The sequence below is a fragment of the Lynx rufus genome, unplaced genomic scaffold (genome assembly GCF_022079265.1).
Source record: "Lynx rufus isolate CCGP_SWC_20201006 ecotype Redwood Valley unplaced genomic scaffold, mLynRuf1.p SCAF_3, whole genome shotgun sequence".
Classification (NCBI taxonomy): Eukaryota; Metazoa; Chordata; class Mammalia; order Carnivora; family Felidae; genus Lynx; species Lynx rufus.
In genome coordinates this window covers 49,293,117-49,317,865 of record NW_025814845.1, presented here as the reverse complement: position 1 = coordinate 49,317,865, position 24,749 = coordinate 49,293,117, and the positions used below count along the sequence as shown (strand labels likewise).

The window sequence follows — 24,749 nt, the reverse complement described above, 5'->3', positions numbered from 1 at the left end:
TCACCACAATAAGCACAGAACATTTCAGCAAATGTATGCTTTGCCCTTTGAAAAGGTGACTGAAACTAATCTAAAGACTTATATAGACAGTTAATAACTTTTTCACTAGGACACAATGTTCAAAGGTTATAACCTATAAATGCCAAGTTTATTTCATAAGTAGTTTTATAGCTTATCCATGCTGAGAGACTTGGGACGATATGGATTTCCCTGAAAATGTTTAGAGCTTCTAACTTCTCTGATGAATCTTTGTGGATTCAACCATTATTCACTCATCTAGATCATAGACATATCTATGGGCTTCAAATGATAATTTTGCATTTCCACTATAGGAGGCATCATGAAATAACTATCGAAAGCAGTGTTTCATGTGAATATTATTAAAATGGACAGAAATTGACAGCTTATGTTCACCCATCATAGGTGCTCAATGACTAATGTTCAATATAATTGGATTCCCATTAGCTTTGTATTTTCTCCAATACCCATATTGGAAACTCATTTAAACTTATAGAAGCCTCTGCTGTATGCATTTGCATCATATCTTCTTTGACAGCCAATTTTCACTAACAGTAATAAAAGTAAATATTTTAAAAGATTTTTCAGCAAATAATGTTAATACACATTCCAGAACAAGTGCCTATATAAATAATAATTGTATTAGTAAATACAAAAAAAAGAAAGTGTCTTTATCTGCATATTTTCTAATTTAAAAAAATCAAATGCCAAAGTTAAATTTTGTGCCTGCTTATTTGTCATGCTATTACTGTTTGGTTTAAATATAATCCTAAATAATACTAAACTTGTGATTATAATTTTTGACATATGAATTATTTGTCCAAGATAATGTACATGTATAAATTGTCTTTTACAGTAAATTTAGATAGAATTTATTGCAATAGTCTAGTTATGTTACATTATCATCACTCTTACTGCCACCTTTAAGAGTAATGTTTTGAAAACAAAAGAGCAATGTGGAATGTTCCTTTGTCAATATTCTTCTGTTAATTTATTACAAATCAAGTTAATTTGCTTAATATTGGATATTAAAGTTAAGAATTAAATTTTCAATACAAACTTTAAAATAATAACAATCATTTTAAGAGAAAATAATTATATTCTGGTAATTATGAGCCAATTTTTCCATTGTGGCTGTGTATAGTAAGTATGTTCTGATTTCCTTATCCAGGTAGAATTCTTTAGTAAACTATGTATTTATTCCTAACAGTAGTAAGAGAAGATACTAAATTAAAGTGATGTTCTGTTATGATCAATAGGCCCATAATTATTAAAAGTCAATAATACATATTATTCCAATTGTGTGCTTTACTCTTGATAAAGAAAATAACCCACTTTCAGGTGCCAATATTTTTTTAAAAATTTAATTTGGGGTTCCTGGGTGGCTCACTTGGTTAAGCGTCCAACTTTAGCTCAGGTCTTGCAGTCCGTGAGTTCGAGCCCCACGTCAGGCCCTGTGTTGACAGCTCAGAGCCTGCTTCGGATTCTATGTCTCCCTCTCTCTCTCTCTGCCCATCCCCTGCTCATGCTCTGTCTCTCTTACTCTCAAAAATGAATAAATGTTAAAAAAATGTTAAAAAATTAATGAGATCAAAGTTCTTTAGTGTCAAATGAAGATGCTGAAGCATTTTGTTGAAGAATAACTTACTTAAAAGTGCATAAATTCTATGTCATATACCTTGGTACAGGTCGACAAATTGAACACATCTATGTAGCCAGTTCTTCAATTGAAAAACAGAAAATTATCACCCATAAGGCTCACATCATGCTTTCTTCCAGAACTATCCACTACTGCTCATCATCACACTGCAAGAGTAACTACTATTCCATTTATGACACTGGATAACTTCTTTATGCACTTCCTAGGATCGAATCTGCTGTTCAATAGAAACTATTAGGTTTATTGGGGGAGGGGGTGATGCCTATTCATGTCTTCTGCCCATTTTTAGTTGCATTATTCATTTTTAAAAACTCCATTTAAATTCCATTTAGTTAGCATATGGTGTAATATTAGATTGACATATACAATTTAGTGATTCAACACTTCCATACAACAGCTGGTACTCATCACTACAAGTACACTCCTTAATCCTCATCATCTATTTAACTCATCACTCTACCCCCCCTCCTCCCTGGCAACCATCAGTTTGTTATTTATAGTTAACAAGTCTGTTGCTTGCTTTGCCTCCCTTTATTTTAGCTTATGATTGTTTTGTTTGTTAAATTCTACATAGGAGTGAAGTTATATGGTATTTGCCTTTCTCTGACTGACTTATTTTACTTAGCATGATACTCTTAGCTCCATCCACATTGCTGCAAATGGAAATATTTCATTCTTTTTATGGTTGAGTAATATTCCATTGTATGTATATACTACTTCTTCTTTACCCATTCATCAGTTGATGGACACTTGGGCTGTTTCCATAATCTGACTATAGTAGACAATGCTGTTATATATAACATATCCATGTATCCCTTTGAATTAGTACTCTTGTGTACTTTGGGTAAATACCTAGTGATGCAATTGCTGGATCATAGAGTTAAAGATGTAAATGTGATACCTGAAACCGTGAAAATCTGAGAAGAACACGGGCAGTAACCTCTTTGACATTAGCTGTAGCAACTTCTTTCTGGATATGTCTCCTGAGTCAAAAGAAACAAAAGCAATAATGAACTATTGGGACTTCATCAAGATAAAAAATTGCACAGGGAAGGAAACAGTCAACAAAACTAAAAGGAAACCAGTGGAATGGGAGAAGATATTTGCAAATAACATATCTGATAAAGGATTTGTATTCAAAATATGTAAAGAACTTATCAAACTCAACACCCAAAGATGAATAATCCAAATGAAAAATGGTCAGAAGACATGAATAGACATTTTTCCAAAGAAGACATCGAGATGGCTAACAGACATTTGAAAAGATGCTCAACATCACTCATCATCAGAGAAATGCAAATCAAAACCACAATGAGATATCACTGCACACCACTCAGAATGGCTAAAATTAACAACACAAGAAACAACAGGTGTTGCTGAAGATGTGGAGAAATGGGAACGTTCCTTGCACTGTTGGTGGGAATGCAAACTGATGCAGCCACTCTGGAGAACGATATGAAGTTTCCTCAAAAAAGTTAAAAATAGAACTACCCTATGACCCAGCGTTTGCACTCTAAGTATTTATCCAAAGAAACTATTGGATTTTAAACTGTGTTGACACTTGTGTTGACAACTAAATGCTATTATTTTTCATTGAACAGGTCCAAAGTGGTACCCTTCTAGAGTTGGCCTGCAGCTAGAACGAGGTAAGAAACAATTTCATTGATCTATTTATTTAATTTGGAATCCCTTTTCTCTCATCAATAGCTAATATTTATTTATCACTTACTAAATGACAGGCATTGTAATAAGTGCCGTAAATCAATTATATCAATTGATTCTCCCAATAAGCTAGTGCTCCATTTTTATGGATGAGGAATTTTAGTCTCAAGAAGATAATTTTCACATATTCACTGTCAACATGCATTGGATGCAGGATCTGAATTAACATCTTTCTATCTCTAAAAGTTTTACTGCTTTTTTCTCTCATCTTACTCCCTCCTAATAGGTTCTCAGGGATACTGGTCAGCAATTTCTTTTTCTCTCTTTCTTTTTTTCTTTTTCTTTCTTTCTTTCTCTTATTTTCTACTTAAAGCAAAATAAATGAGGTAATGAGGAGCAGAAATGAATTAATTTTAGGGAAAATATTATATCCAGTATTAAGCCTCAAGTTTCTCAAACTGTCAAATCCTATTTTCCATTCAGAAAATTTATAAATAGATACACTTAAAAGTTAGCTCTCTTAAGAATCATTGTAATTAACATTACATCAACTTGATCTTAAATTTGGACTTGTTCAAGAAGAGCTGTTATAAGTTTTAGAAAATACTTACTTGAAGTCAATTATAGTAAATCTACAATACACATCTGTTAAGGAATTTCAATCTCTAATTATTTTACACTGTAATGAACGGCCTCCTTTTTTTCTTCCTTGTACTTTCGCTAATATTCAGGCCATCTTTTCTCTCATATTACCATTACTCAAGGACAAATGATGATTTCTTTGGATCTAAGCTGTTGTGTTTGCTTTCATTGTTTCTTAGATATTACACCTTTCTTTGAAACCTCTATGCTGAAAACATAGGAATACATAGTATTCTTGGAAGTCACACTTTCCTGATGGTCCCAAATTCTTCCAAGCTCAAATGTCCAAGACAAATTCCTAGAGTCTAAAAGAGAAGACTCATTATCTTGTTTATTTTTGCCTCTGCAGAGCCTAATATATGCCGAGCATATAAATGTAGTTCAACACATAGATGCTAAGTAATATAAAATTATATAGTGATATTGTTTGCTGAACTTGACTAGTATATAATGTATATATATAATGACTAGTATATATATATATATATAGTATATATATAATGTATATATATAATGACTAGTATGTATATATATATTATATAGTATATAGTATATATATAATGACTAGTATATAATGTATATATATAATGACTAGTATATAATGTATATATAACTCTAGAATGCCACAGGCATCAATGTAAAATATAACTCAGTTTGAAGAACACTATAAGGAATTGGAATTTCTGTTATTTCAACCTTCCTGGTGAATGTGACTTTTTACTTTCTCCTCACATGTATTTACTTGATTACTCCTCACATACATTTACAGGGTATAATCTAAATGAAATATAGCCATTAAGTGTCCTTGAATAAAAGTATGATGTCATATTTGAAAAAAAGAGTCAATTAATTTAGCAGGCTAAGCAAGATATGGTAGAAAGAAGTTGTTTGAAGTAATGCAGAATTTTAAACCTTTTACTTAACTATCTATAGGATCTTTTCTTTTGTAAAGGGGAGCTAATAAAGAACCAAACTTACGGTTTGGTTTTTGTTTTATAAGTGTTGAATAAGATTATGTTTATAAAGCACTATAATGGTTGGCATATGGTAGATGCTTTATCAATCAGTTATAGCTGATTGATGTTATAGCTATTAGTATTAAGGAAATAAAACTTAACACTGAAACAAAGCAGGTCCTCAATATTTACCTATATTTCCTGCTAGAATATATTTGTCAGAATACTTGTACTGTGAGCAATGACATCATGTAAATTTAGTCTTTTACAGTTTCATCACACAAAAGACACCACAAAAACTAAAGAAAATAATAAACATTGCTTTTTGTGGGCAAAAGAGCAAATATTTATTTAGCTTGGGGGTTGTGCTGAGCTGAGCTGGACTTGGCCTTACTTGTGTAGGTTCACTCAATCAGCTGTCGTCAGCTGGTAGGTTCTTGGTGACTGGTCTAGGTTGGTCATAACTTCAGCCAATCAAATCCTCTCTACTCTATGTGATTTCTCAGGCTTCAGTGGAATATTATGAGCTTGTTCTCATGGTGGAATCAGGGGTACAAACAAATGAATACAAGAACTCAAGGACTGTTTAGGCCCAGGCTTGGAAGTGTCACATGATCTTTGCCCTACATTCTGTTAGCTAAAGTGAGTGACTAGGCTAACCTATATTCAAGGAAGTGAGGAAATGGACACCAAGTCTTAATAAGAGATACTAAAACTCATATTGCAAATGGTGCAGATATGGGAATGGTAAAGAACTCTGATTTCTGTAATAAATGTCATACAAATTGGTAACTAAAATGTGTTCTCTCTTCTTACCTTGATTAATATACTTAATAATGTTCTGGAAGCACAGAGTTAAATTTCCAAGCCTTAAAATTATTGGATTTCTACAATAGAGAGGTGAAGAGTTAGCCCTGTCCTTCCCATTGCTGGCTCCAATCATCCAAACCCTTTATACAACAGCTTTGAAAAACCCCTAGGTACATACCCTAGATTCTGGTCCACTTTGGGAAGAAATGCCCAAGAAAGATGATTTGTTTAAATTAATTTGGGCAGGAAATTCAGGGGCCTTAAGTGGCTGAAGCATGATATATGCTGAAACATGATACAGACAGCATCAGCTCCTGTTTTAGGCATATTTTCTTGGCCCTACATATTCCTCTCCCTTTGGAAAACATACATAGACATAGAACGCCAGGGGCAAAGTTCCTGGATTACTGAGTCTGAGTGGCATTATTAATGATATTCCTGGATTTTCTCGATTCCTTCTATTCAAATGTGATATTGATGGGACATTTTAAAAATATGCCAATAAAAAATAAAAATAATAAAAAATATTCCAATGCTCTGTTCCTTGAAGTCATCAAGTGATACAGGAATAGAAATGAACCCCCTCCTCAAAGGTGACAATACATAGATGTATGTTGTAAAGATGTTTTCAGCATTTTTTTTTTTTTGGTGTTACAAGGCTATCATATTCTTTTGTTCCAATTAACATTTCTTGTTGTCATACATGATTGTCAAGATATTTGACCATTTTTATATCAGTCTTTACCTTGATCTATGTCGCATTAACTTCCTACTGCTGTGTAACAAATTAAAATTAACACTCATTTATTAGCTTGAAGATACAGTATGGCTGGCTTCTCTGCTCAGAATATCACAAAGCTGATCAAGGTATTGGTTGAGCTGAATTCTCATCTCAAGACTTCTAGAAAATTCTATTTCCATCTTCATTCTTGTTTGAAGAATTCATGTTGTTTTGTGGTTGTATGACAGAGGTTCCTACTTCCTGGCTAGTTGTCACATCCTATAGGCCATTTCAGTTCCTAGAGACTATTTGCATTCTTGCCATGTGGCCCTCTCCATCTTCATTCCAGAAATCTTTCTAGTACTTTATTCCTAGTACTCTAGTACTTTGAACCTGAATTCCTTTCTCTTATCTATTCATGCAGATTTAAATAATACATGATTAACTCAGACTCACTTGAATAATCTCTCTTATGAAGCCACATAACATAACCTGATCAAGGGAATGATAGCCTATTGTATTCATATTGGATTTATCAAATACAATATTCAAAATTAGTATATATCAATTATATATTTTATCTTACTTTAAGATACCTGTAATTACAAATCAATGTATTGGATTCTGAAAATAATCTAAAATAGTCATAAACTAATATTCAATGTGTCTTGCAAAAAAGAGAATGAAATAACACTTTTCCATGACTGAGGATAATATAAATCACAAATAGATTAGCATAAAGAATAATATAAACAAAACAACAACAATGGCAATAATAATTGCATTATACTTATGAGATTAGTCTAGCTCTAGTGTATTTTCTGTATAGTACATCTTTGAATAAAATAAATTATATTTACCATTATCTCATTTATGAACATTTAAGTCTTTACAATGGTTTTGCAATTATAAATAATTCTAATAAGAATATCTTTGTATATATCTTTTAGTACACACATGCCAGACTTATCTAGTGTTTATTATTAAGAAGGGAACATTTCCTTTACATGTCTTCTAAGACATCGGTTCTGTTTATTTTCCTCCTATTTCATGAGAAACTCCAAGTAATCTTTGCTGTATGTTTCTCTTATTACTTTGAAAGCCTGGAGTGCTAGAAACCTGTCTTAGTTTCCATTCTTTTTCCAAACTGAATACATAAATAATCTCATCAAGCAGCGTGGCTTTAAATGTTAATGACTTTCAGATATCTACAGACATACTTACCCAACTATTTGAGAGTTCCTACTTGAATGTCTAATAAATATCACACACTTAACATGCCCTAACTTAAATCTTAATTTCCACCCCCAAATTATAATGCACCTAAATGCTCAGGCCAAAATCTAAGAGCTGTCTTTATTTCACTGATATACTCTCCTCTCAAGTTGAACCTGCTTTGTGTTCAAAACAGATCTAAAATTGATGCATTTTTAACATTTCTATCAGTGCCATCTTAATCTAAAAAGTCCGCTGCATGGGGCACCTGGGTGGCTCAGTCAATTAAGCATCCGACTTTGGCTCAGGTCATGATCTCGCAGTTCGTGGGTTCAAGCTCCGCATTGGATTGTGTGCTGACAGCTCAGAGCCTGGAGCCTGCTTCAGATTCTGTGTCTCCCTCTCTCTCTGCCCCTCCTCCACTCATTCTCTCTCTCTCTCTCTCTCTCTCTCTCTCTCTCTCTCAAAAATAAAGATAAAAAAAAGTCCCCTGCTTGATGAATTTGAATTTTTCCTAAGTAATCTTGCTTCCCCTTCCTCCCGGTTTCCACACAGCATCCATAGAGATCTTCTAAAACATATATCATGTCACTCCACTAGTGCTTTGCGATGACCACTAAAACGTATTCACCCTAATTTATCATATAATAAAAGCATTTAGTTGACATCTATATCTACTGATACCCTAAATTATACTATAAAAATACCTTGTATTAGATTTGATTATGATATTATCTAATATTACATTTTCTCAGAACACAACAGGATAGTAGCGGATGGTGGTCTGAACTTTGTTTAGGTAGAGGTGGGAAACCACTGTACATTGAAAAATTGCTGATATCACTTATAAAATGGGTTTGTTCACATTTTATTTTACTTTATATGTTCATAATACATTGAAATTTCTATGTATAATTTATCCTTTGCTTTTTACATGTTTCACATTAAAAAATGTGTTTTTTTAAATGACTATACCTTGAAATTGTATTAAATTACTATTTCCTTATTATTTAAGGTGGGCCCTTTTTGAAGGACTACATAACCATTCAAAGCATTGCAACTTCCTCCATTGTCACTCTCTATTTTACAGACCTAGGTCAACAGGTCAGTTGGACTACAGTAAGTATCAGTTTAAAATACAATATGCATGTCCCACGTTTTGATAGGACAATTGTTATTAAATAAATTCATACTGAAACTAAATACTATACTGAATAGTATATTAAGTTTTCCATGCTTACTAGGATTAGTGGCCAAAATTTTACACAAGAATTAGAGCAATGGAAATACTCGATTGGAAAAACAAGGGCAACTTGTTTTTTTAAGTGTCAATCTACCCTAGGACTGATGGTCCTATTTCTGCTTCCTCTATGCTGTTAGTTAAATGGTGTTTCTTTGGCTCTTCCTTCTAGGAACCTGGGGATATGAAGACTTTTGATATTGGAAAGAGAGGAGATAGGATATTCAATAAAAAATGTTCTAAGGCAAGGGGAAGACATTTTGGAAAATCAGAATGAAGTAATGAGACATCTTTGAGTTAGGAGATTGTGGCATACTTTTGGTTCTCCTTGAAGGAGGAGCTTTCAAAGTGGTGGCAGCTGAATCCAATGGCATTATAAGAATGAAAACTACATTAAAAGACACGTAGGACTGGAGTGCCTGGTTGGCTCAGTTGAGCATACGACTTTGTTTGGCTCAGGTCATGATTTTACACTCGTGGGTTCCAGTCCCACATCAGGCTCTGTGCTGACAGCTCAGAGCCTCAAGCCTGCTTCAGATTCTGTGTCTCCCTCTCTCTCTGACCCTCCCCTCTCCACACACTCTGTCTCTGTTTCTCTCAAAAATAAAAAAAACATTAAAAAAATTTAAAAAATGTTTTTTAATTGCTTATTTTTGAGAGACAGAGAGAGAGTATGAGTGGGGGAAGGGCAGAGAGAAAGGAAGACAGAATCTGGAGCAGGCTCCAGGCTCTGAGTAAGCTGTCAGCACAGTGCCTGACTCTGGGCTCAAACTCGCAAACAGCGAGATCATGACCCCAGCCAAAGTCAGACACTTAGCCAACTGAGCCACCCAGGTGCCCCTAAAAAAACATTTTAAAGACATGTAGGACTAAGAAAGAGAGAACATACTTTAGCACTAGTTCACAAGCATTGAACTATTGATGAGTAGTGGAATAGATAGATGGAATAGCTTCAGTAGTAAGAGGAAATACTAGGGGATATTTAGTGATAGAGGCAGTAAAAGAGTTAATTTGATAAATAATTTTGATACTGATATACAAAGAATAGTACAATCATTCTATTTTTCTATTCAATTATTTTATATTTTTTAGAATTTTAAAGGTTTTCTGATTACACTCTATTCCATATTTGTGATGTGACTGCATTTTTAATATTTTCTGTATTAAGATAGCTTTCCTTTTTACCATCAACAACAATCAACATTCAACATTATCATCGGCAGTGCTTTAAGTTTTCCCTTTAGAGTTAAACATTCTTTTTTTTTTCCAGAAGAATGTAGTTTGATATTTATTTAGTATAAAAGGTTTGTGCACAGTGTAACAAATACAGTTTTTACAAATCCGTTTTCAAAATGTGGTGGTTGTTTATTTGGGTTTCATAGTCTTAATTACTTCATCCATTAGCTTTTTTACCTCTTTGTGTCTGCTAACCACTTGGCTCATACAGTCTGGAAGTTTAGCTCCATTCAGCCCACTTCCACCTGGTTTGTGAAGACAACATAGTTTTTTCCTTCCTCATCCATTACTACTGTTAAGGTTCTAGTTGCCAGATGTTCCTTCTCTCCAGTAGGGTCAACTATGAGCAGAGTGTCATCAAATACAGCAAAAGAAGTTGCAACTGGATGAGTTCTAATATTCACATAACTTTTCTTCTTTAAATTAACTTCTGCTAAGGCAGTTTCTCATTTATAGTAACTTCTGGTAGCTGTACACTTTTTTAAAGCTGCTAACAAAGCAAATGTACAGGCATCCAAGATGTTCCCATCATAGTCAAGGCAAATGATATCACAGTACAGCACCCAAGAAAGCTTTCCTGGAGAAATGCATAAGTCCTCTTTCTGAATTATCTGTGTTTCAATGACATCTGCAATGAACTGGCTAGCCACTTGGGCCTCTTGCCCAGGAGGTCCAGACCGCAATCTCGAGGAACACAGACGTGGTAGATCCACATTAGGAACAACATATCCTTTATCAGGGGCATCCGTTGGTGGTGCTGCAAATTCTGCCTTAATTCCACAAATTAGTGTAGTATTTCCCAGCTTCACTAACGTGGAACCATCTGCAGTACTAATTGAACCAATGTGGACACTTGTGGTTCTGAATTCACCAAGTTCTCCTCCATCTGGACGGCAGTGCTCATTCAATTTTCAAAATTATTCCAAACACAGGACAATTTATTCATTATTATTAATCCTCAAATAGAGAAATTCAAGTTTGCATTTATTACTTACAATATTGTCACATCTTTTGCTTTTCTAACAATCTCTCCTTTAATATATATTATTCCTAAATTTAGATCATTATTTATATTTTAGTGTTATTGGTTAAATAGTTGCTTTAGTTTTCAAAGTTTGTTGATTCAGTTTTGAGTACTAATTTGTTGTACAAAAACACTGTTTAGAATATTCTGAATCCTTGTGAAGTATAATATTTATAAAAGAACCTATTAATGCATGCATTATGTAAGCAAAGGGTTTAATACTTAAATGTGTTATCAACAGACCTTTACTAAAGGAGATTTTAGACAAGCAGATTCTGATCTTCAAAGGTTAAAATATTCATAGCCTTTGTCCACATTTATGATGAAAAGGGAATTCTGTCTACAGAAGTTGTGTCAAGCCGAGTGGCATTAATGGTGAGTTCATTAAAAATTCCAGCTGCATCATTTGGATAAGCACTGAGCAGAGAAAGTGCTAAGGTGGAATTCTAGGACAATTGTACTAGAAAATTATAGCTTATTTGAGAGGAAAGTCATTTAGGTGACAAAGAGAACTCTGGAAATAGGATGGAAATTTTTAAATCAACCCTATGGTTCACATAATCTTTTGCTCCAAATGAGTCAGTCCTATTAAATGCTAAAAATATACACATTACATTGCAATCACACCCACTTTATATCAAGTAAATTATACAATAAAAGCAATATTTTACTGCACCTAACATTCTTATACATTTATAAAACATTAAAATGTGCTCCTATAATAAAGGCATTATCATAGGGTTGGGTTTTGTTTTTGTTTTTTGGTTTTTTTTAGAAACAGTCTCTTTACAAGGTCAAAATTAAGATTTTAATAATATTTTTCATCAAGTAAGAGTGTGCTGTCACAGATTATTGAGAAAATATTTGCCTCATTGAACTTATTGAAAGACTTAGGATAAAAGATTAATATAATAATCCTCATTATATAGATCCGATTAACTAAATATCAAATTCACTTGTCACCATTTTTATGTTCATTCGTGTCTGTGCCTATACTTCTGTGTAATTTATCTCTTGGGAAGATTCAAGTATCTAAAACCACAATCAGATACAGAATTGTTCCATTGCCACAAAGAACTCTCTCATATTATCCCTCTATGTTTACACACTCTTTTCCCTAACCTGGAGCAACTACTGACCTGTTTTTCATTTCTATATTTTTGTCATGTGTCAAATGCTATAAATAGAATTAAACAGGTTCTTTTGTTAGATTGATGTTTAATTTTCTCTAAGTATAGTGCCTTTGGGATCCATTCTATCTGTTGCATATATCAATACTCAGTTTTTTTATTTTGAGTAGTATTTGGTTGTATGAATGTAGTAGTTTGTCTATCTATTCACCCACTGATGGACATTTGTTTATCTATTCACCCACTGATGGGCATTTCAATATTTTGCTCTTACAAATAAAGCTGTTAACTATCTTTGTGTAGGTATGTGTATAAACATAAGTTTTCATTTATTTAGCACACACTTTTGAGTTTCAAAATTATCTTTTATATTCTAGATAAAGTCCTTTGCTAAGTGTTTTGCAAATGTTTTCCGTTTTTAGTTTGTCTTTTCAGTCCCTTAATGAGATTTTCTTTTTCTTTGCAAAATGTTTTCAATTTTAATGCAGTTTAAGTTGTCAATGATTTAAAGATCTTGTCTTTGCTGTCATAGGAAAGAACCCTTTGTCTTGCCCTAGGTCTGGGAGCTTTCTTCTATGTTTTCTTCTAGTGGTATAATAGTTTAATGTTTTACATTTTAATCATAGTCTATTTTTATTATAAAGGATATTGAATTTTATCACCAAACTTAATATTTTCTTTCAATTTGCTTCATGTGTTCTACAATCCTTTTGTTTTGTTTTTATTTTCCTTGCTCCATTTGGAATTAATTGTCATACTTTATTGTCTATTAGCCTCACTGTTATTTTGGTTTCTTTTTTACTAACTCTACTGGTTACCCAAGAGATTATAATATATATCTTTTTTTTATATAATGTGTACTTTTATATATTGAACATTCATATACATTGTTGAATTTAGGTTTGCTGATGTGAAGATATTTCATAGATAATTGAATGACTTTATGACATTTGAGCTCTTCCTGACTCATCTTCTATTGTTGTGATATATTTTAATTTTCTAGGTACTTTTAAGTAAAAATCCACAACTATAAATTTTTTTTTTAATTTTTAATGTTTATTTATTTTTGTGAGACAGAGAGAAACAGAGTGAGAATGGGTGAGGAGCAGAGGGAGAGGGATACAGAATCGGAAGCAGGCTCCAGGTTCTTAGCTATCAGCATAGGGCCTAACAGGGGGCTTGAACTGCCAAACCATGAGTTCATGACTTTAGCCAAAGTTGGACACTTAACCAACTGAGCCACCCAGGCACACCCCAACTACTATAATTTTATATGGCCAATACTTATTTAGATTTATCAGTTTCACTGTAATTTAGTTAGTACCTCTAATGCTGCTCTTATAACTTTGATCATTATCATTCTTCCTGAAGAATATCTTTAGTAATTTACTCTAGTTCTGTCATATTCATTCTAAATATATTCATTTAACATTTATTCTGGAAAATACTTTTTACGGGAAAAAATAATTCCATATTGGCAGTTATATTTGTCTTCATTTCACAAAATTTCATTATTTTGATATTTGACTCCCTTGTTTCTAAAAGTCCACTACAGTCTTCTGAAATTAATGTGCCTTTTCTCTGGCTCATATGAAATTTGTCTTTTGTTTGATTATCACTGTCAGAAAATGATACAGTTATGATTGTTTCTGTTTATCCCGCTTTGGGTTTAGAGTGTAACCTGAGTCTTCTGTTTTGTATAAATATTTCATTTGAAAATTATCATAATCTCTTTAACAGTTGGTTTTCCATTATTCTCTTTGTATTCTCCTGGGACACACACCCATTTCCATATTTTTCTTCTCAGAGGTTTCAACTATCTGCTAAAATTCTCAACTTTGGTTTTTATTTCTTTGAACATACAAAGATCATTTTTTAAATGTATGTGTCTGATAATTCTGTTATGTGGGTATTCAGTTTATCTGTTTCGAATCTGCTGTTTCTTTGGATTTGATTACATGTCTTTTTTTTATTAAATTTTTTTTAACGTTTATTTATTTTTGAGACAGAGAGAGACAGAGCATGAACGGGGGAGGGGCAGAGAGAGAGGGAGACACAGAATCGGAAGCAGGCTCCAGGCTCTGAGCCATCAGCCCAGAGCCCAACGCGGGGGTCGAACTCCAGGATCGTGAGATCATGATCGTGAGATCATGACCTGAGCTGAAGTCAGACGCTTAACTGACTGAACCACCCAGGCGCCCCTGATTACATGTCTTTACTCCTGTTACACCCTTACATTTCTGACCTAGTGCAGAAAAATGTTTATGAAAAACTTCTAAAGATAACTTGAGGCATAGAATGATATTAACTTCTTTTCAAAGTGACTTATTTTCCTGCAGAAGAACTAATGACGTTATTTGGTCTAGGTCATCTTAATCCAATTGATGATTGAAATGATCTCAGGCTGAGCTCTAGCACCTATAAAGACAGATCTACTCCTGCTTCATCATTGTTCCTAGAGTGTAACTCTTCTAGGTCTCAACCCAAAACCTGGAGATTTTATAAGGCTATCTCTCTGTCTTTGAAAAATGCCAACCAACAATTTTTGTCCTTCCATTCTCCGGCACCCTCAAAAAATTTAGTCTTCTTTCCAGGGTGCTATCAGACTTCATATCCTAAGGACTCCTGGATGGTTCAGTCAGTTAAGCGGCTGACTTCGGCTCAGGTCGTGATCTCATGGTTCATGGGTTCAAACCCCTCATAGGGCTCTGTGCTGCCAGCTCAGAGGCTGGAGCCTGCTTCAGATTCTCTGTCTCCCCCTCTCTGCCCCTCCCTCTCTCTCCCTCTCTCTCTCTCTCTCTCAAAAATAAACATTTAAAAACAAAACAAAACAAAAAGACATATCCTCACATCCTATATTCAATCACTATTCCAGAGTCCTGATTAAAATATCTTGGCTTTCTAATTCTTCAATGACTCAGTAGCTCTTTGAACACTGAAAAATATTTTGATCAATTTATCTTGCTGATCTCATTACAGTGTTTATTTGAATAACCTAGAATAAAACTCTCCATTACATATTATTCATATAATGGTTAAATTAAGAGAAAAACTTCTTTAAGTATTATATTAGCTTCAATACTTCTCATTCAGTAAAAAGTGATATTACTATTGGGAAATGCTCTCATAATTTTAATAGCTCTCCCATCATTAGAAGGTTAAGGTCAACACTACTTTATTTTGTCAGTAATTTTCAACAACTATGAAATGTGCAATTTATTTTGTTTTCAACTGGCAACTGAATTTTTTTTTAAGTTTATTTATTTTTGAGACAGAGAGAGACAGAGCATGAATGGGGGAGGGTCAGAGAGAGGGAGACACAGAATCCGAAACAGGCTCCAGGCTCTGAGCGGTCAGCACAGAGCCCGACGCGGGCGTCGAACTTCCGGACGGCGAGATCATGACCTGAGCCGAAGTTGGCCGCTTAACCGACTGAGCCACCCAGGCGCCCCTCAACTGAAATTTTAAAAAAAGATATGAAGTCCACAGTATCCTAATAATAATAAGGCTAAAAAGTTTTTTTTTTCAAGAGAGAATGAAATGCATTAAGCATAATCTAAGCACAAAGATTCTAATCAATTTGCAACAATTGCAGCTGTGTGTTTCAATTTATATTTCTAAAACAGCTTATTGTCTTCCTCCTTTTTCAATTTAGACATATCCCAAGTTGAATATTCCACATAAGTTCCAAAAACAAATCTCAATTACCTAGCTTTCCTAGTATCATTGAATTTTACATTTTGAGCCATACATTAGTTCAATACAGTGAATGAACATTCTATAAAGCAAAAGCAAGAAAATGATATTGGAAACAAGTTGGAATTTAAAAGTAGTGTGTGTGTGTGTGTGTGTGTGTGTGTGTGCATCTTCAAAGTAAAAAAAAAAAAGATATCTGCTTATTTTGAATATATAATTTCCACTAAATTTTGGTTTATAGTGGACTTCCTAGTCTTTGTAAATTCATCTGATTTGCTCGGCCTTATAAGCAGCACATTTATTTGTTTCTTTGGCTTTGGTTTTGAATTTGTTCTTGTTTAGTAGGAGAAGAAAAAATCCTTTTTCAGAAGTGCGTCTAATTATTATTTTTCTCTATCTGGCTCTTTATTTATTCTGAAACTACTTTTTTATTACTTTCTAGGTTTAATAAAACACCTCTCTTCCTTTTTTTTTCTACTTGCACCCAAATAGACTTTTTTTTTAAAATGCATTGTCCAAAAATTATTCTTATCATTCTCTAATGCTTTCAGGTCAGGGTACAGCCTTCATACTTTGGTACTATTTTAACCCCCATGTTTCAGGTGCACAATATTTGTGATAAAATATTGGGCATCCTAGAACATATTACTGTAAGCTAGCAGATTCTCCTGATTTATTTTTAGGGTATGATGGAGATAAAACTGTAGTTTAATTTCCTGATTCCAAGAAACTTCATATTTGTGATAGCATTTTTATTAACTTAATAAAGAGTGACATATGATCAAGGTTAACTATTGTTCATAACATTTTTCATTACTGATATATTACTGGAAGACTTGCTCAAAGTTGACCTGACTAGATCAGATGGCATTGAAATAAATATTTTGAATATTTTGTTTTAATAGAACAATTATTCTAATTATTCTGGAATATTAACCAGACTCTATTATCAGACATTCAAAAGTGGTAAACATTTTTTTCTTTACATTGAATAATCAGGCATGTTGTATGCCATAAATTAATATAGTCCATCAGTAAAGGGTTTGCTTGATACTGAATTTGTCAGATGTTGCATGTTACCCTCATATAAAAGTCTTTTTTGGCTAATGAGATGATAAATACTGTTAAATGAAAAAAAAAACTAAACAAACCTACATATATAAATATTTATACATATTTAAATATTTATATATATGTATATATAGTTCTATATATAATTATGAGCATATACATATTATAAAGATGCAGTTACATAAAATTCTCACAAGAGATAACAACATAATTTTTAATCAATGTGCACACCTGTATATTTGAGTAAAACATGTGCAGCTTTACATTTTCTTTCTTAGAAAATGATGAAAATTGGCAAAAACAAAGCAAAGCAGTAATGGCAGTTGAATTTATCATTGTCATGTTTGTATCCTTTCTCTTTGAACACTCAGAGGTAAATTATTTTCCTTTTTCTCTCTGAAATTCCAGAGTGACTTTAATCTTGTTTTAGCATCAAAACAAAACCAAATAATGGACAGTTATAAGATTTAGAAAACTATCAGAAAAATAGTCAGCTGGTGAAACTTCATGCAATCAAACAGCCTTGTTTCCACTTATCTTTCCAAATCTTATGATTATTTCTCTATAGATCAGATATCTCTCTCCACATATATGGTTGACTCTCAGTTTCAGAATTCAGAAGGCAATCCTTTTAACTACCTACTTAGACTCATTAGAATCAAGGTCTAAAATTTCCAAAAGAGAGAACTAAATTATTTCTATTTGAATCAGTGTCAAATCAATTGAATTCAAGATGACACAGCCATATAAAGATTAAAAAAAAAAAAAAAAAGGATACTGTAGCCAATTCCATTCAGCGACAGAGACAGTTTACATAGAAGATGGAATATATTTGGGACTGAGGAGACACAAAGAAATAGGTTTATAATGGTTTGATTAGCTAAATAAAAACTCCTTTGTGAAGAAATCATTACATTAAATTCAACATTTTTATTTTATTATTATTTTTTTTAATGTTTATTTATTTTTGAGAGAAAGAGAGAGAGAGACAGAGTGTGAGCAGGAGAGGGGCAGAGAGAGAGGGAGACATAGAATCTGAAGTGGGCTCCAGGCTCTGAGCTGTCAGCACAGATCCCGACGCGGGGCTCGAACCCACGAGCTGTGAGATCATGACCTGAGCCAAAGTCGGACACCCAACCGACTGAGCCACCCAGGTGCCCCAATATTTTTATTTTAAATTCACCATTGATAATTGTTCTTTCCTTAAGTCTTGACTAGTTCTTCCAAGGAAGACTTCTTGTTAATTTTGTTAGCACACAGTCTAATACATTTTAAATAATAGATAATGCTACCTATCCAATTTACCAGTTTATTCAGTAGGCTGCCGGTGGACATGCTTATTATGTTTACATGGAAATCTTAATAACATTCTATTATTTTTTATTTATATCACCTTCTTTCAGGTATTTTTGGCTGAATACACAGGACCTTTGCTGATATATCTCCTCTTTTATTTGAGGATCCCATACATATATGACATGAAAGAGAGCTCTAGAAGATTGCGCCACCCAGTGGTACAGTAAGTAATACGTATCATATCTATAGGTTAGGAGGAGATAAAACTAGCACACAGATATTAAGGTTGTTTATAAGCTCAAAGAGGATGACAGTTATAGAAATATATTTTAAGTAACTTTAAATAATGTATACACACCAACTTGCAAATTTATATACAAAGAACTATTAAATATACCTTAAAGTGGAGATAATATAAGTTCATAATGATCATAGTAGGAGAAATCTGGAAATTTAAAAATATCACAAAAAGGTTAAGATTATAAAGTTGAGAGGTCATATATAGGGCTGAAGATGTAATAGTAAATAAAATATAATAAAATACATACTTCTCTAAAAATATGGGCAAAATTTGTAGGAAAGAAACAATGACACTTAAATAGGAAAAAAATAAGTTTACTTTTTTTTTAATATTCGTTTATTATTTTGAGAGAAAGACAGAACCCGAGTGGGGGAGGGGCAGACAGAGGCGGAGACACAATCTGAGGCAGGCTCCAGGCCATGAGCTGTCAGCACAGAGCCCAACACGGGGGCTCAAACCCACGACTGTGAGATCATGACCTGAGCCAAGTCGGACACTTAACTAAGCCACCCAGGCACTCCCCCCAAAAAAGTTTTATAAGTTAACTTTAGTTGGTCAAAATCCAAAATTAAATTTTACTTTAAAGTGAAAAGTAAAAATAAGGTACACAAAAGGATGAGGGCAGTTATCAAAGCAGAATATATAACATACTGTGAAAATAATCTTTGTCTCTCTGTCTCTCTGTCTCTGTCTGTCTCTGTATTTCTCTCAGCTTACTACCAAATTAAAGAGAAAGAATAATTATTCAAGATGCTAAACTGAGATGTAGTGTTAGCAATTTGTTAATAAAAAAAAAAAAGAACCTGATTTAATGACTAAACTCTAAGTGAAATAAGGAACAAAATTTAAGGAAAGCCTAAATTCAGGGGAGCCTGGGTGGCTCGGTCATTTGAGCATCTGACTCGTAATTTCGGTTCAGGTCATGATCTCACAGTTTGTGAGATTGAGCACCACCTGGGGCTCTGCTCTGACAGCGTGAAGCCTGCTTGGGATCCTTTCTCTCCCTCTCTCTGTTCTTGCCCAACTCACACATGCTCTCCCTTTCTCTCTCTCTCCCTTCCTCTCTCTCTGTCTCAAAATAAATCAACTTAAAAAAAAATAAGCAAAATTGAGGTCATAGGAATACTAGAAGATAGAGAGTGATTTCACTTCTGACTTTCTCATCTCAAATCAAGCTTTCCCTTACCCTTCATTTCTGTGCCACAGCCACACTGGTCTTTCTTGTCCTGATACCTACCATGTTCCCTTTCTCACAAGGACATTTACACATGCTATCCTTCTTCTCCCATCCCAATTACTTATTTCTTCTTTCTTATTTAAACTTCAAAAAAAGTTCAGTATTTCTTACTCTGGGTGGCCATTCCTATTCTTTGTATGACAAGCATGCTACTGAAATGTTCTTCCTTTATGCAATTTATTACTTTAAAATTATATGTTCACATAATCACTTGTTTGTATCTTTCCCTCTACAAAGTTCTATGATGGGTCTACTTTCATGTTCAGTTTAGCTTCACTGTTTAACATGACCTGGTTTACAAGAAGTACTCAGTAAAAGTGTTTTGAATGATTAGAAGGATGAACCAATTACAAACATATTTATTTTACATTGGGCACTTTTAGATTATAAAAGAGAAGAACCTAACTTGGATGGGAGTTCTGAGCTGGCTTTTCTAAGAAAGTGGCATATCAACCATTTTCTTTGTTTTCTGGAAGGATGAGTCAGATTTTAACTAGCAAATCTTCATGTGGAAATTATTTGTGGTACAAAGAAATTTGGTGCTTTGTAGGAGCAGAAAAATAAGTGAACTAATTTAACCATGGCTTGAACTAAAATTTCTTATTTAGTGATCTGCTACATAGCTGGGCATAACCTCACTTTATGCTTTCTTATAAAATGGAAAATTTTCTCACTCAAGGATTTATAGAAATACTCCTAACAAAGAACCAACAAGGTAGGAAAGATACTGATTCCCTCATCAATCCTTTAAGCTCATAAGACATCTTCCTAAATTAGAACTTTACTTTTATTTTTCTTACTGTCTAGAAAGCTCTGCCCCCAGATATCCACACTTGTTTTCTCACTTCTCACAGAATTCGTCTGTTGTTCATAGATATACGCACATAGAACATGCCCCTCTCCTGATAGATGCAAACTTATATTTTTATGAATTAATGAATAATAATAAATTCCCTGGGATTTAGCCAGGTTGATTTGTGTTTGTTTTCCCTAAAGTCACTGATATCATTAACCAGAAATCATTAATTCATTTTGTTAAAATAAACTCCCGGGGGAGACTCAATGTTTGATTTTACATAGAGTAAATGACATGATCTTTATGTTCAAACTTTATTGGCTTAAGTATGCAATTCTTGATCCATATTGATTATCTTGAATAGAAGTCAGTTTTTGAAATTTATGATTTTAACAAATGCAGTACAGATTTTAATGGAAATATATTTTAAGCATAAGCAAGAATATATATTTCTGTAAATCACATCTGACATTTACTTTTAAACTAATAGTTTTATAAATGGCAAGAGAGATGTTAACTTAGAACAACAGCAACAAAACAAATACTCAAAGAGATAAACAAGACATTACAATTTGTTAGGTAGGCAAAAACCAAACATAAAACCAACTAAACAAAACAAAAAAGCTGTCCTGACTCCATAAAAAATGAAGTTCAAACTTTTTCAATGTGTGGTTCTTGTTGAAGGAAAACCAAACAATGAAAAAGTTATTCTGAATATTATAAAATGTCAAATGAAGTCTAAGTAGGTTTTGGATTTTTTTTTTTTTTTTTTTTTTGGGACAGAGAGAGACAGAGCATGAACGGGGGAGGGGCAGAGAGAGAGGGAGACACAGAATCGGAAACAGGCTCCAGGCTCCGAGCCATCAGCCCAGAGCCTGACGCGGGGCTCGAACTCACGGACCGCGAGATCGTGACCTGGCTGAAGTCGGACGCTTAACCGACTGCGCCACCCAGGCGCCCCGATTTTGGATATTTTTAAAACTTGTACATTTTCCCCTCTGACACCCATTAGTTTGTTCTCTGTATTTACAGGTCTGATTCTGCTTTTTGTGTGTTTGTTTATTCATTTGTTTTGTTGTGTTTTTGTTTTCATTTATTTTTTTTTTAAGATTCCACAGAGTGAAATCATGTGGTATTTGTTTTTCCCAATCTGACTTATTTCACTTAGCATAATAGCATAGGTCTATCCATGTAGTAGCAAGTGGCAGAGGGGAAGGGGAGAAAGCGGGGGGGGGGGGGGAGGGCAAAATGGGTTAAGTAGAGAGGGAGACACAGGCTTCCAGTTACAGAATAAACATGTCACAGGAGTAATACGCACAGTATAAAGAATATAGTCAATGATATTGTAATAGCATTGTATGATGATAGATGACAGCTATATTTGTGGGTGAGCATAGCATAATGCATAAACTTGTTAAATCACCATGTTGTACACCTGAAATTAATATAACATTGTATGTCAACCATACTAAAACAAAACAAAAGTGTACATTTTCTGCTTCATTCTTGAGGTATTTTGATATAAGTCCATCTATAGTTTTATGTATTCTTGGGGTAGGTGCGAGCATATAGCTTACGACTGGTATTATAAAATATTTTGAGTGTCATCAGAAGTAAACTTATAGAGAGTGTTGTAATAGTACTTTTATTGTGAAATAAATTTAGAAATTTTCTAGCATAACAATATTGAAATAAACATTAGTGTTTGATTAGTAGAAACATTTCCTAATAAATATTGTAGCAAACTAAATAAAAATAAATAATAAAACGTCTTATACAGAAGGCAAGCCAGACCTTGGAAGTGAATTTAATGTTCATTTTTTATCTTCTTTCTAGTGTGGCTTGCTTCTGTCATTGTATACACTATATCCGCTATCTTTTGGAAACCTTATTTGTCCATAAAGTTTCTGCAGGACATACACCTTTGAAAAATTTGATAAAGGTGGGATTGATATGTTTTGTCATTTTAATTACTATTGAGAAATTTTGTGTATTGGGTCATCCGTAAAATAATGCAATCATCTTTATTTCCCTTATGCTTAGATTCTTCCGTTCAACTGTATCAGCACATCATAAACCTCTGCTCCTGAAATGCCACTTCATCCATGACCTTTTTCACTGGAGCTGCCCTCAACCAATGACCCTACATAAAAGATTTGCCATGTCCTTTATGTTACAGGCCACATATGCTCAGGCACATTTGATTTTGGAAGTACTTAGCATTGAATTCAGACTCTTTAAGTGCCACTTGAAGAGGAGGGATGTCATATATGAACCTTTGTGTAAATATAGGTCTGTGTGACCTATATTTGAAATGATGAAACTACATTCTGTATTGATGACAGTTGTCAGTGTGATGACAGTGTCTTTGCTCTTCCAAAAATGGTGAATGCAGGAGTTAATAACCATCCCATCAAAGAGCTGTCAAGAAAATGGGAAGTTTTATGAAATATTAAAGTGGAAATGTACATGATATAACATACTGCAATTCAATTTTCCAGTACTAATTCCAATTTAATATTGACTTTCAATAGGAAGTATTTCCTTATTGAAGATTTCCTGGGGTTTTTTTTTTGGCGAATACCTGTTTTGTAAAAATTTCAACAAGCTATTCTATTGTTGTCATTGTATTAAAACAATAAACCCTAAAACTCTTAGAAACCTCAAAACTCATTTAGACTAGCTGCTTCTATTCTGCAGAAGACATTAAGATTTATCATATCAGTACAAGATCAGTATTATAGCCTAGGACTTTTAAAACTAGGACATTTCCCTTTATATTCTATCAAGACAGGTTTTACTAATGATTAAACAACTCATTATTTTATTCATTTACTGATGGAAAATGAATATTAATATATTTTATGTAATACATTATTATTTTATGCTTTCATTCATATATATTACTTGATATGACAAAACCACTCTTGAAAGATATTTTTAAAATATATTGTTACATTTGTCTTATATCCTAAATTCCCATTTATATTAATAAGGATTGAGCAAAGTAATGCATTTCCTTAGTGGTATCAAATAGTTACTTGTAAAATGCTACTTCATTGGGTGAGGAAGTGTTTCATTTATCTGGCTTAGAACATTTATACCATTTTTCATATTAAAAAAAGCTGCAGTTTGGCATATAAATATATGGGATGATTTCAAATGAAATGATAGATTTTATATATATACTATACTATACTATACTATTCAATATATTATATATATACTATACTATAATATACAATATATTATATATATACTATACTATTTCAAATGAAATGATAGATTTTATATATATACTATACTATACTATATATATATATACACTATATATATATATAAAATCTATCATTTATATATATAAAATACTATATATATATAGTATAGTATATATACTATATATATATATAAAATCTATCATTTATATATATAAAATACTATATATATATATATAATATCTTTCAAGAGTGGTTTTGTCATATCAAGTAATATATATGAATGAAAGCATAAAATAATAATGTATTACATAAAATATATTAATATTCATTTTCCATCAGTAAATGAATAAAATAATGAGTTGTTTAATCATTAGTAAAACCTGTCTTGATAGAATATAAAGGGAAATGTCCTAGTTTTAAAAGTCCTAGGCTATAATACTGATCTTGTACTGATATATATATATATATATATATATATATATATATATATATTCCGTAACTTTTATTATGTTTTATTTGCAGGGCTGTGCCTTTTATTGGGGATTTACTTCTTGGATTGCCTACTATATTAATCACCCACAGTATACACCACCATGTATGTATGATTTCTTTCTAATTAAATCCATACTAAATTGCCAACATCAAGACTCTCTTCTAAACTACACAGAAGCTATGAAACATGGTACACTTAAAAAATAAGCAAATAATGAAAAAAATGTCAATTTTAAGTTGCTTCTGTATAATGCTCCATTAAATTTTTATGTATACTTAAAGACCATTTTGACATTGGTTTATTTTCTTTCCATAGGAACTCTAACAA

General features: G+C 33.0%; 1 protein-coding gene and 1 pseudogene across 2 annotated transcripts in view; one reads left to right on the top strand and one right to left on the bottom strand.

The window, feature by feature from the left end:
* Nucleotides 1–24,749, top strand: part of TECRL (trans-2,3-enoyl-CoA reductase like) — a 123,260-nt gene that overhangs the window by 50,314 nt on the left and 48,197 nt on the right. For both annotated transcript variants that reach the window (XM_047092152.1, XM_047092151.1), the window contains exons 3-7: nt 3,280–3,324; nt 8,700–8,803; nt 18,485–18,600; nt 22,548–22,653; nt 24,452–24,524. In XM_047092152.1, coding sequence (XP_046948108.1) covers nt 3,280–3,324; nt 8,700–8,803; nt 18,485–18,600; nt 22,548–22,653; nt 24,452–24,524 — 444 coding nt within the window. The remainder of the gene's footprint in view (nt 1–3,279; nt 3,325–8,699; nt 8,804–18,484; nt 18,601–22,547; nt 22,654–24,451; nt 24,525–24,749) is intronic.
* Nucleotides 10,290–18,416, bottom strand: LOC124520386 (exosome complex component RRP43-like; annotated as a pseudogene).